General features: G+C 43.1%; 1 protein-coding gene and 1 non-coding gene across 2 annotated transcripts; one reads left to right on the top strand and one right to left on the bottom strand.

The window, feature by feature from the left end:
• The first annotated feature begins 812 nt into the window (after positions 1–812).
• Positions 813–894, top strand: trnas-uga (transfer RNA serine (anticodon UGA)). The gene has a single exon. It is a non-coding gene; the product is annotated as a tRNA-Ser (tRNA).
• Positions 895–3,477: 2,583 nt separating this feature from the next.
• Positions 3,478–4,860, bottom strand: LOC134097776 (pro-opiomelanocortin-1-like). Its single transcript, XM_062550718.1, has 2 exons — positions 4,723–4,860; positions 3,478–4,332 (listed from the first exon to the last, which is right to left on the bottom strand). Exons 1-2 carry the CDS (start codon positions 4,858–4,860, stop codon positions 3,829–3,831), a joined length of 642 nt encoding a protein of 213 aa, XP_062406702.1. The 3' UTR covers positions 3,478–3,828.
• Between the last annotated feature and the right edge of the window lie 7,037 nt (positions 4,861–11,897).

Genomic DNA, 11,897 nt, shown 5'->3' with positions numbered 1-11,897 from the left:
CATAGTAATATTATTGTTGTGTATTGTATAGTATTGTATAGTAGTAGTATTATTGTATTGCATAGTAATAGTATTGTTGTTTATTGTATAGTATTGCATATTAATAGTATTGTTGTATAGTATTGCATAGTAATATTATTGTTGTGTATTGTATAGTATTGTATAGTAGTATTATTGTATTGCATAGTAATAGTATTGTTGTGTATTGTATAGTATTGTATAGTAGTAGTATTATTGTATTGCATAGTAATAGTATTGTTGTTTATTGTATAGTATTGCATAGTAAAAGCATTGTTGTGTAGTGTTGCATAGTAATAGTATTGTTGTTTATTGTACGGTATTGCTTAGTAATAGCATTGGTGTATAGTGTTGCATAGTAATAGTATTGTTGTGTATTGTATTGCATAGTAATACAGTAGTTTTGCATAGCACGGTACAGTAATAGAATTGACAGATGCAGTAGTGATTCCTAGCTTGTCTGCTCTACACTGTAGTTTGAATGTAATTCTCTTGTGGTAAAGCGCTTTGGAATAAAAGTGTCTGCTAAATGAATCAGTATGAATGCAAATATTTGCTCTGGAATTGGTGGGTGTAGTGTTGTGAAGTAGGGCAGAGCACACACACACACACACACACACACACACACACATACACACACACACACACACGCTCACAGGCAGCTCATTCAGGCAGTGTTGTTTTATTTGCACTCACACACCCAGCCCATTGTGCTTTGGCTGCTTTTCAACTGTCAGCCATAAACCAGAGGCCTTTGTAGATGTACAGTACGCCTCAAACAGACTGTGTGTGCAGCTGCGATGGCCGAGAGGTTAAGGCGTTGGACTTGAAATCCAATGGGGTCTCCCCGCGCAGGTTCGAACCCTGCTCGCAGCGATCCTTTCTTGAGTTCTGTCGAATCCTTCGCCTTTAAAATGTGCTTGCAGAAGGGAAACTGACATTTGCTCATGAGAATGTGCTAATGATGTAAGGTCTGTTCGATATTTCGTCTGAAACCTGGAGAGTAGTATAATTTCACACCATGTTCTCACTCCACTATAGTGTAGATGTTATTAGTTACCTAAATCATTTACACTTGAATTCCAGCACAACTGGACAACTGCACACACATACACACACACACACACACACACACACACACACTCTCCTAGATATGATCCCTTAGCTAAATCATTTGTACTCAAATTTATAATAGACCATATGTGAATAAAACACTTAAAAAGTCACAAAGCAATGCCATTCATTCATTCACACAAAAACACCATACTGAGGCCCAGTTCTCTCTGCTAAAGTGATTCCTGAACCCAGTGGACCAGTCAACCCATAACACATATACATCAACAGTTTGTGTGTGTGTGTGTGTGTATGTGTGTGTGTGTGTGTGTGTGTGTGTGTGTGTGTGTGTGTGTGTGTGTGTGTGTGTGTGTGTAGTGTGTGTGTAGTGTGAGTGAACCCATTCATGACTTCATGACCTCCTGTGTAAAAGTCTTCCATGATGGAGTAGCTGGCTTGTGTCACACACTGTTGTGAATGCTGCTGCCTTCATGACATGACAAGACATCTATTGTGTCCATCCCTGAGTATCACACCACTGCCATGTCAGAGGAGTTTAGCAACAGGATATGACACGGGCGCTAAAGGGCAGGCTGGAGGGGAACAGAGCAGCGCTTCTGAGACGGACTATTGGACGGTCTCTGCTGGGTCTCTTAATTAGCTAATGGCTGCCGAGTTGTAGGCCTAAGAGCCCCCTCACCTGGTTAGAACGTCTTAATTAATGGCCTAATGGCAGGAAATGAGCTCTGTGAGTCGGCTAACGACAGGAAGTGCTCGTGCAAGACAGGCCAGTGGTCTTTGATGGCCTTCATTGCCTTTTCACCGCAGCTTTTTTCAAACTCAATTAGGATTGGCTGACACATGTCCCACGGGTGTGTGAGTGTGTGTGTGTGTGTGTGTGTGTGTGTGTGTGTGTGTCTCATGCCTCCATAACACAGCTCTGCCTCTGTTCCTCTCCAGGCCACTGATCCCCTCTCTCCATCGCCATGTTGGAAACAGTTGTCTGGGGTCGCTGAGGTCAGTCCAAACAGATGTGGAGTGTGTGTGTGTGTGTGCGCGAGTGTGGCTGTGTGTCATTCCTGAGCTCTGCAGCTGTCAGAGAGACTCATTGTTGAAACCATGAAACCTCAGAAGGCCAGTCCAAAGTCAGGGGGAATTATGGTTATTGTAGTCTTTTCTGACACTTGGAGTCTTTGCTCTCCGCTTTCATGCAGACCTCTTTAAATCAGTCACCAACCTCTGCCTTTTCTTTTTAACCAGCCGCATAATAACGTCGTAACGCAAACAAAAAATAATAATAACGTGTCTGCAGGGTAAACATTAACATGAAAGCCTTTTTTTATTGCCTTCGAAGAGGTCTCTTTTTTCCCCCCTCTCTGAAACTGGAAATAAATAACTCCAAGAATTAAAATAGCTGCGGAGAATGATTGCGGGCAGGCGAGGCATTCTATTAGCATCAGAACCAAGCAGCCGGTGATTTATGTTTGATGTCTATATATGCGCGCGGCGTTGCGCTGCGTTGCGCTGCGCTGGCAGACTGTGCGCTGGCAGCAGCCCGGGCGCCGTGAGCGGGCGGAGGGCTTTGATCGCGGGCGCGGAGTGGAGCGGAGCGGCGCGACGTTAGCGCATTAGCCGATTCCTCAAAAGCGCCGGATCAATATGACATGGCACGGGGCCAGGGGCGCTGGCATCAGAAAACTTCCCGCTAATGCATGTGTGTGAGAGGCAGTGTGTGCTTGTTTGTTTGTGTGTGTGTGTGTGTGTGTGTGTGTGTGTGTGTGTGTGTGTGTTTGTGTGTGTGTGTGTGTGTGTGTATATTAACGTTGTTTGCTTGCCCTCAAACCATCACAGCTAAAGAGAGATATAAACCCAGCTGCCAGCTTGAAAGTCTGGAGGTGGTGTGTATGCGTGTGTGTGCATGTGTTAGAGAGTATGCGTGTGCATTTTTGTATGTATTGTATGTATGTGTGTGTGTGTGCGTGTGTGTGTGTGTGTGTGTGTTATGCAATCTGATCTCCTGCAGAGTGGAGTGCTAGATCATTTAAAATTAAAACAGTTATCAGTGCAGGCCAAAGGCTGGTAGCATCTCTCCTCTCTTTCTTTCTTTCTTTCTTTTTCTCTCTCTCCTCTCGCTCTCTCTCTCTTTCTCTCTCTCTCTCTCTCTCTCTCTCTCTCTCTGTTGTGCAATAGCATACGTGTGAAGCTCATGATGTGTTTTGACGGACAGTGGATTTATTCTTCATTTATTCTGTGTGGCAATAAGATATTTTACTTGATTGTAATCTTTGGGATTATTCTTGCAGTCTTGCATGTGAACAACCTAGTTTACAGTATATAGTACATCAACAAATTAGATGAATGCCTTTTTCACCCATCCCCCTCCTCACTAATACTCACAACAGCATATGTACATGTACAATATTCAGAATTTATTTCTTGAGCAGTGATGATAATGATGGGGTAACTTGGGAAACAAAGTTCTTGTGGTCAACAAAGCCTTTTGATACTCCCGATAATATGACAATGCAATCTACTTCCTGTGTGCTAGTATTATTATTAGGGGGAGGAATAAGCAAATACAGTATGTCCTCTCTTTACAGAGGGAAACAAACAGCAAGGGCAAAATGTGTCTTGTGTCTTTTTCTCCTTTTCTGACCTTCTCTTTCCTTCACTTTTTCTCCTCTCGTCCATTTCTTCTCCTCTCTCGCTCCTTCTCTCCACCGACCCCCCCTCCTCCTCCTCCTCCACAGCCCCGCTTTACTGACTTGTCTTCTCTTGTCCGTCCTCGCCGATGGCGCTCTTAAAGAGCGTGAGAGGCGGCTTCTGGCTCATGAAGCCGCCGTAGCGCTTGCTGGCCGGCGGGCCGCTCCACCTGAAGTGGCTCATCCTGTACGAGCCGTCCTTCTTCTGCGGGAGCGGGAGCGGGAGCGGCCCGGCCAGTGCTGCCCTCTCCTCCTCCGGCGCCTCGCCGTAGTCCGCGACGCCGAGCGCCGAGGGCGGCATCTCCCCCGGCAACAGCTCGGCCGACTCCTTGGGCACCTTGACGGGCCGGCGCTTCTGTTCCATTGGCTGGCCCCAGCGGAAGTGACCCATGGAGTAGGACCGCTGCTTCACCTCGGGGGAGCCCGCTGAGGCGAGCTTGAGCACGGCCAGGGAGTCTGCGTCGGTCCCTTCCAGCTCAGGGGGTTGGAGGAGGTGGCCCTCGCCAGGGTAGACTGGGGCCTCGAGTGTGAGCTCTGGCCTACACAGCTGAATGCACTCCTGTCAGTGGGCACAGTAATCGCAAGGCATTAGATTAAGATGTCCCAGTTCAACACAACAGTACATAAAGACATACAGTAACAAACTCATTTAAAATGCCCACATTTTACACAACGAAGATATATGAAATTCAATTTCATTCCAAGAGTAGATGGTTTTTGCTTTGGTGATGGAATGAATCCAAGTGTTTATCCTGATGGCCTTTATCAATGCGCACTTCTCTCAGGATCACGATATTCCCCTCAGAGCTTTGTCCAATTATGTATGACTAACTATCAACAGATAGATATGTTTAACCCCATACACACTACATTTAAGAGAGAGTTGAAGAGTATGCCAACAAGAGTTGAAGAGTATGCCAGCCCAACCTCCTCCCTTAAGAGTACTAACCAACATGTTCTCCTCTGTGCTGAGGTCTTGGCAGTGGGAGCTCTCCCAGCACTGACTGCTGACTTCCATAGTGAGGGTGCAAAGCACCGCCACAGCCAAGGACCACACAGGACACAGCATCTTTACTCCTCTCAGCATCACTGCAAGGGACAGAGATCAGCATGTTACAGGACACAGCATCTTTACTCCTCTCAGCACCACTGCAAGGGACAGAGATCAGTATGTTATAGTATAGGACCATACAGGACACAGCATCTTTACTCCTCTCAGCATCACTGCAAGGGACAGAGATCAGCATGCTACAGGACACAGCATCTTTACTCCTCTCAGCATCACTGCAAGGGACAGAGATCAGCATGGTATAGTATAGGACCATACAGGACACAGCATCTTTACTCCTCTCAGCATCACTGCAAGGGACAGAGATCAGTATCTTATAGTATAGGACCACACAGGACACAGCATCTTTACTCCTCTCATTATCACTGCAAGGGACAGAGATCAGTATGTTATAGTATAGGATCACACAGGACACAGCATCTTTACTCCTCTCAGCATCACTGCAAGGGACAGAGATCAGCATGTTATAGTATAGGACCACACAGGACACAGCATCTTTACTCCTCTCAGCATCACTGCAAGGGACAGAGATCAGCATGTTATAGTATAGGACCATACACGACACAGCATCTTTACTCCTCTCAGCATCACTGCAAGGGACACAGATCAGCATGTTATAGTATAGGACCACACAGGACACAGCATATTTAGCCCTCTCAGCATCACTGCAAGGGACAGAGATCAGTATGTTATGGGACCACACAGGACACAGCATCTTTACTCGTCTCAGCATCACTGCAAGGGACAGAGATCAGCATGTTATAGTATAGGACCACACAGGACACAGCATCTTTAACCCTCTCAGCACCATTGCAAGGGACAGAGATCAGCATGTTATGGGTTCCTGGTGAGTATGATTCCTAATTCAATTAAATGCAATGTGTTATTCATTAATGACTGACAATTACTTGAATTATTAAATGACTTTCACATTTTCTGTGTGACAAGAAATCAACTATTTGTAGCCAACACGCTTACAATGAGGACACATATGCACATATCATGAAATGAGAAAGGAATAATTGATTTAGTCAGTCCATGTTAAATAACCCAATTTAGAGTAATATGTTAAGAAATAGAATAGAATAGAATATATACTTTTTTGATCTCGTGAGGGAAATTCGTTTCTCTGCATTTAACCCAATTTAACCGAATTAGTGAACCACACAGCAAAGTAACAGGGTGAGCGGCACGTCTGCATTCACTTCGCGTTCCTCTATACGCTACAACCGCACTATGTAACTTTACCAGATCGGGTAGCGTACCTGTGGTTCGATGAAGTGAGACCTAAGAAGCCACAAATTTGAATTATGGCTTCGATGTGGCAATACATCATACTTTCATAAAATCATGCAACATGTTCTACCTTGTCTGTGGACATCGTTAACCCTCCTGTTGTGTTACGGTCAAATCTGTCCGATTTAGCACATTTTGTCTCTGAAAAATATAGTTAACTTAATCTGATTGTCATGAGATTTCATGACTTTGTTCACATAGGGCATCTGAACACACAAAATATTTTTTGATAACTTTGATGCAATTTTGTGTGTTTTATTCAACTTGTGTACACCTGTGGTGTTCCCGGTCAAAAATGACCGGTCATTAGAAATGAATGGGTGTGACTACAAAAAGTGTATAAAATTGAGTTGAGTGACTTCTGTCCTACACCCACACATGCATGTGTTGATGGGCACACACAAAAAGTGATATTTAGTGGCTTTTGGTGTACTTTTTGGAATATAAAATACATTTTTAGTTTTACTTTATATCAAATATAGTGGTAAAAAATATTAGCCCCCATGATGGGATGGTCAATAATATTACTGCCCATGTGATTTGTTTGCTATCAAAACACACCTAATTAACCAATCAGCTTTCAAACCACTCCTGTACAGTTAATTGGCTTCATAACAATACCTGAGCATTCAATCAGCATAAAAGGACTCAAGGCACAAGGCACTTGTACACATTATCGAGGGACTAATCTTACTGACCATGTCAAAGACAAAGGAAATCAGTCTTGAGCTCAGAAAGAAGATAGTGGAAGATCATAAGGGGGAAGGTTATAGTGCCATTTGCAAGCATTTCACAGTGTCTAGAACTGCTGTACGTTGCATCATTGTCAAGTACAAGGAGACAAATTCTACAAAGCAAACCTGGGCGTGGTTGTAAGCACAACATTTCAAGAACTCTGGAGAGGAAAATAGTCAGAGATGTCAGCAAGAAGGCCGGACATCTGCCAAGATGATTGTTGCTGACCTGGCCTCTTCTGGAGTTGATATTTCAAGTAACAAAGTTGGGAGGGACTTTCATCATGGTGGGCTTTAGGGCCATCGTCTCAGAAGAACCCCTTTACTCAAAGAGTGGCACATCACAACTTTGAATTTCCCCTTGGGGATCTATAAAGTATCTATCTCTATCTATCTATCTATCTATCTATCTATCCATCTATCTATCTATCTCTCTATCAGACTGAGATTTGCACATGAGCATTTGAGAGATAAAAAAAAATGAGTTCTGGAAGTCTGTGCTTTGGTCTTATGAGACTAATCTGGAACTGTTTGGGCACATGGATGTTGTTTATGTTTGGCGAAGAAAGGGAGATGCTTTCAACCCTAAGTTGAACCCCACAGTTCAACATGGTGGTGGGAGCATCATGCTGTGGGGCTGTTTCGCAGCCTCAGGCACAGGGAACCTTGCTCAGGTGCATGGTATCATGAAAAAAGAAAATGAAAATTTTGAAGTATAATATGCAGAAATGGGCTCTTAGACTAGCTGTAGGTCGTTGCAGGGTCTTCCAACAAGATAATTATCCAAAGCATACATCAAAATTGGTCCAACAGTTGCTCAAGGATACCAGAACCCAGGTCCTGGAGTGGCCCACACAGAGCCCAAACCTCAATCCAATTGAGAATCTGTGTCGGGTGCTCAAAGTGAATGTCCATGTTTGGAAACTATGCAGCTGGAACAATTCGCAATGAAAGAATGGGTCAAAATACCTCAGGAGACCTGTGCCAGCTTATTAAAGAACTACTCAAGAGATTGAAAGGCAGGCTATTGACTATTAATGGTCATTCTTTACAAATAAAATCATACCGGTCAGTTTTGACCGGGAACAGAAAAGGCATGATTTTGTGCAACTGTGAAAAAATTGAAATGGTTTCAAAACAAATATTATTTTAAAACTTGGACATAATGCACTCTGTGATATAATAGCCCAATATTTTTATCTGAATGTTTATTAGAGCCAAAATAATGCATATGTTATGCTAATTTTATTCAAAAACGACTTGTATGAGTTCAGGTCAATGAGGCCTACAGGCCATAAATAGCAAATAGAACTTTAAAACATGTAATGTTCACAAGAACTTAAGCTAGTTAAAAGATCCATAACAACAGAAGATAAATATATGTCTTATTATGGATTTACAATCAACTAAAATAGGGTCGGTCATTTTTGACCGGGAACCCAAAAGATGTGATTTTGTGCCGCTGTTAGAAATTTGAAATGGTTTCAAAACAAAGGTTCTTTTTAAATTTGAACATGAAGTATTCCATGATAAATAGCACAATATATTTATTTTAATGTTGATTAGAGCCAAAATAATGCATATATTATGCTATTTTTACTAAAAAACGACTTGTATGAGCTCAGGTCAATGAGGCCTACAGGCCAGAAATAGCAAATAGAACTTTAAAACATGTAATGTTCACAAGGACTTGAGCTGATTAAAAGATACATAGCAAAATTAGGTGAATACATATGTATAATTATGGATATACAATCAACTATACTGGGGTCGGTCATTTTTGACCGGGAACACAAAACTGATTAACATGAAATGAACACAACAGGAGGGTTAATAAACAAATAGCGTACGTGTAACAGAGGAAAAGTGCTTTAGTGTTGCTTTAAGAAAAACATCTCAAAAACATTAACATATTCAATTCTGCTAAGTAAGTTTTGGAGAAATGACTCTAAATTGGGTTATTTAATAGTCTGACTGCACACAAAACCGATATAATAATGTAAGATGGAAAGTGCAAGTTTAAACATGACTCACCTGTTGTACAGTAAGAGTGCTCTCTCTCTCTCTCTCTCTCTCTCTCTCTTCTCCTGGTCTTCCCTTCCCCTGCAGACTCCTGGTCTGTGAGCGAGTCTGCTTGTTTGTCTGGGCGCGTGTCTGTGGGTTTGTAGGCGCGTCACACTGTACTCTTGCACTCCCTGAACACCATACCAGCCCTTTTATAGCTGCACAAGAGAGCCAACCTACCTCAAGGATGCTAGATTGGCCACCTTCTTTCCACTGCCACGTTAGCCCACCTGAGTCACAAGCAGTTCTGGAAAACATTGACCATAAAGGAAAAATAATCAGAGCCATTCATGTTTGTGGCAATCAATGGTTTGTAAAGGTCATCAATGACATCAGAAGAGATTAGCAAGTAGATATCAAGTCAGGATGATCATTTTCACCGTCGAGCGTAAGGGCCACGAGGCTCCCCTTACACGGGTTCAAGAGCAGGAGATTAAAATCCAGACTAAAGGTAATCGTAGATGTTGTCTGTCCTGGCACAGAACAATTAAAGCAACACTAAAGCGATTTTCCTCTGTTGCACGAACGCTGTTTGTAAATCCAGACAAATAATGATGTCCACAGACAAGGGAGAGTATGCTGCATGATTTTAGGAATCTTTTGTTCCCATACTCCTGCTCATAGAAACACATGACACACACACAGACACACACATACACACCCTCGGGGGCCTGCAGTTATGAGATTCCACATGAATTCAAAAGCTGTCAAACGCAGTTGATGGCAAGGTCCCAAACAGGAAGTCCCGCCTTAAGCTGTCAAACTCTGTTGATGGCAAGGGCACCAACAGGAAGTCCCGCCTTCACCGGATGTCCCGTCTTAGGTCATGCACTTGACCCGGAGGTCATGACCTGTGACGTCACACCTGTCACTTTCGAAGTACGGGTTTACAGTATCTCTCCAGTGTATTCAGGGCATAGGTGGCTAGTGGACGTGAGGTGATGTTTGCTGTAGAAGAAAACAAAATGTCTCAACTTTGAAACCGCGTAACATCGCTTAGAGCACCTTTAATGTTATCCAGAGCTGTATGTCTGCACTTGGATCCCTCTGTGCCCTTACTGTGGTGTGTGTATTACATGCTTTAACACACACACACACACACATGCACACACATGCACGCACATGCACGCACGCATGCACACCCACACGCACCTGCTGCGGGTCATTTGGTTGTTAGGACTGTAAATACAGAGTAGGATTATTCAGGACAGTGTGACCCACTGGACATCATTAGATCTCAGTCCATCCACACAGCAGCCTGGGAAAAATATCAGCCATCTAAAGAAGTGCCCTTTCACCTTCAGTTGCTTACAGCACACACACACACACACACACACACACACACACACACACACACACACACACACACACGACAGAGACACACACAGACACAGTCACACAAAAACACTCGCACACACAGACACAAACACACACTACACAAGCACACACGTGTGTTTTGTTGAGATCAAGATGTGTGCCTCCAGACACTTTCCCACATAAATATACATGTATGCAGACTGATATTAACACACACACACACACACACACACACACACATTAGACTGCATATAGGTGTACACACTGCATAAATCCATGCATAAATACTTGCATTCCTCACTGTCACAGAGGCAAATATTGTGCTGTGCTTGCAGACTTGCAGGCAAGCTCTAAGTCATGATCATACTGCAAGAGAACACAGGCACAGGTACACACACACACACACAGGTACAAACACACACACACACACACACACACACACACACACACACACACACACACACACACACACAGAGGAGATATAGATTTACACACTCACAGATCTACTATGTGTACACAGCACACACATGGACACAAACACACACCTTGTATGCACTGCACAAATTGTGATGACCATGTGTGTGGTGTGTGTTTTTGTGTGTGTGTGTGTGTGTGTGTGTGTGTGTGAGTGCGTGCGTGCGTGTGTTGCACTACTGCATTGTAGTACACTACTAATGTGAAGTAAATAACACAATATACAGCACAGTAGTGATTGAGTTGTGTGTGCAGTAAATAACACAATATACAGTACAGTAGTGATTGAGTTGAGTGTGCAGTAAATAACACAATATACAGTACAGTAGTGATTGAGTTGTGTGTGCAGTAAATAACACAATATACAGTACAGTAGTGATTGAGTTGAGTGTGAAGTAAATAACACAATATACAGTACAGTAGTGATTGAGTTGTGTGTGAAGTAAATAACACAATATACAGTACAGTAGTGATTGAGTTGTGTGTGTGTGTGTGTGTGTGTGTGTGTGTGTGTGTGTGTGTGTGTGTGTGTGTGTGTGTGTGTGTGTGTGTGTGTGTGTGTACTAATGTGAAGTAAATAACACAATATACAGTACAGTAGTGATTGAGTTGTGTGTGTGTGTGTGTGTGTGTGTGTGTGTGTGTATGTGTGTACTAATGTGAAGTAAATAACACAATATACAGTACAGTAGTGATTGAGTTGTGTGTGTGTGTGTGTGTGTGTGTGTGTGTGTGTGTGTGTGTGTGTACTAATGTGAAGTAAATAACACAATATACAGTACAGTAGTGATTGAGTTGTGTGTGAAGTAAATAACACAATATACAGTACAGTAGTGATTGAGTTGTGTGTGTGTGTGTGTGTGTGTGTGTGTGTGTGTGTGTGTGTGTGTGTGTACTAATGTGAAGTAAATAACACAATATACAGCACAGTAGTGATTGAGTTGTGTGTGTGTGTGTGTGTGTGTGTGTGTGTGTGTGTGTGTGTGTGTGTGTGTGTGTGTGTGTGTGTGTGTGTGTGTGTGTGTGTGTGTGTGTGTGTACTAATGTGAGGTAAATAACACAATATACAGCACAGTAGTGATTGAGTTGTGTGTGTGTCCTGAGCATCTGGGGTGGATCTTAGGGATATGATGGTTGTGTGACATGCTCTACCCCCTCTGACACACACAC

Source organism: Sardina pilchardus, chromosome 12 (assembly GCF_963854185.1).
Source record: "Sardina pilchardus chromosome 12, fSarPil1.1, whole genome shotgun sequence".
NCBI classification, from domain to species: domain Eukaryota; kingdom Metazoa; phylum Chordata; class Actinopteri; order Clupeiformes; family Clupeidae; genus Sardina; species Sardina pilchardus.
This window is presented reverse-complemented; position numbering and strand designations above follow the sequence as displayed.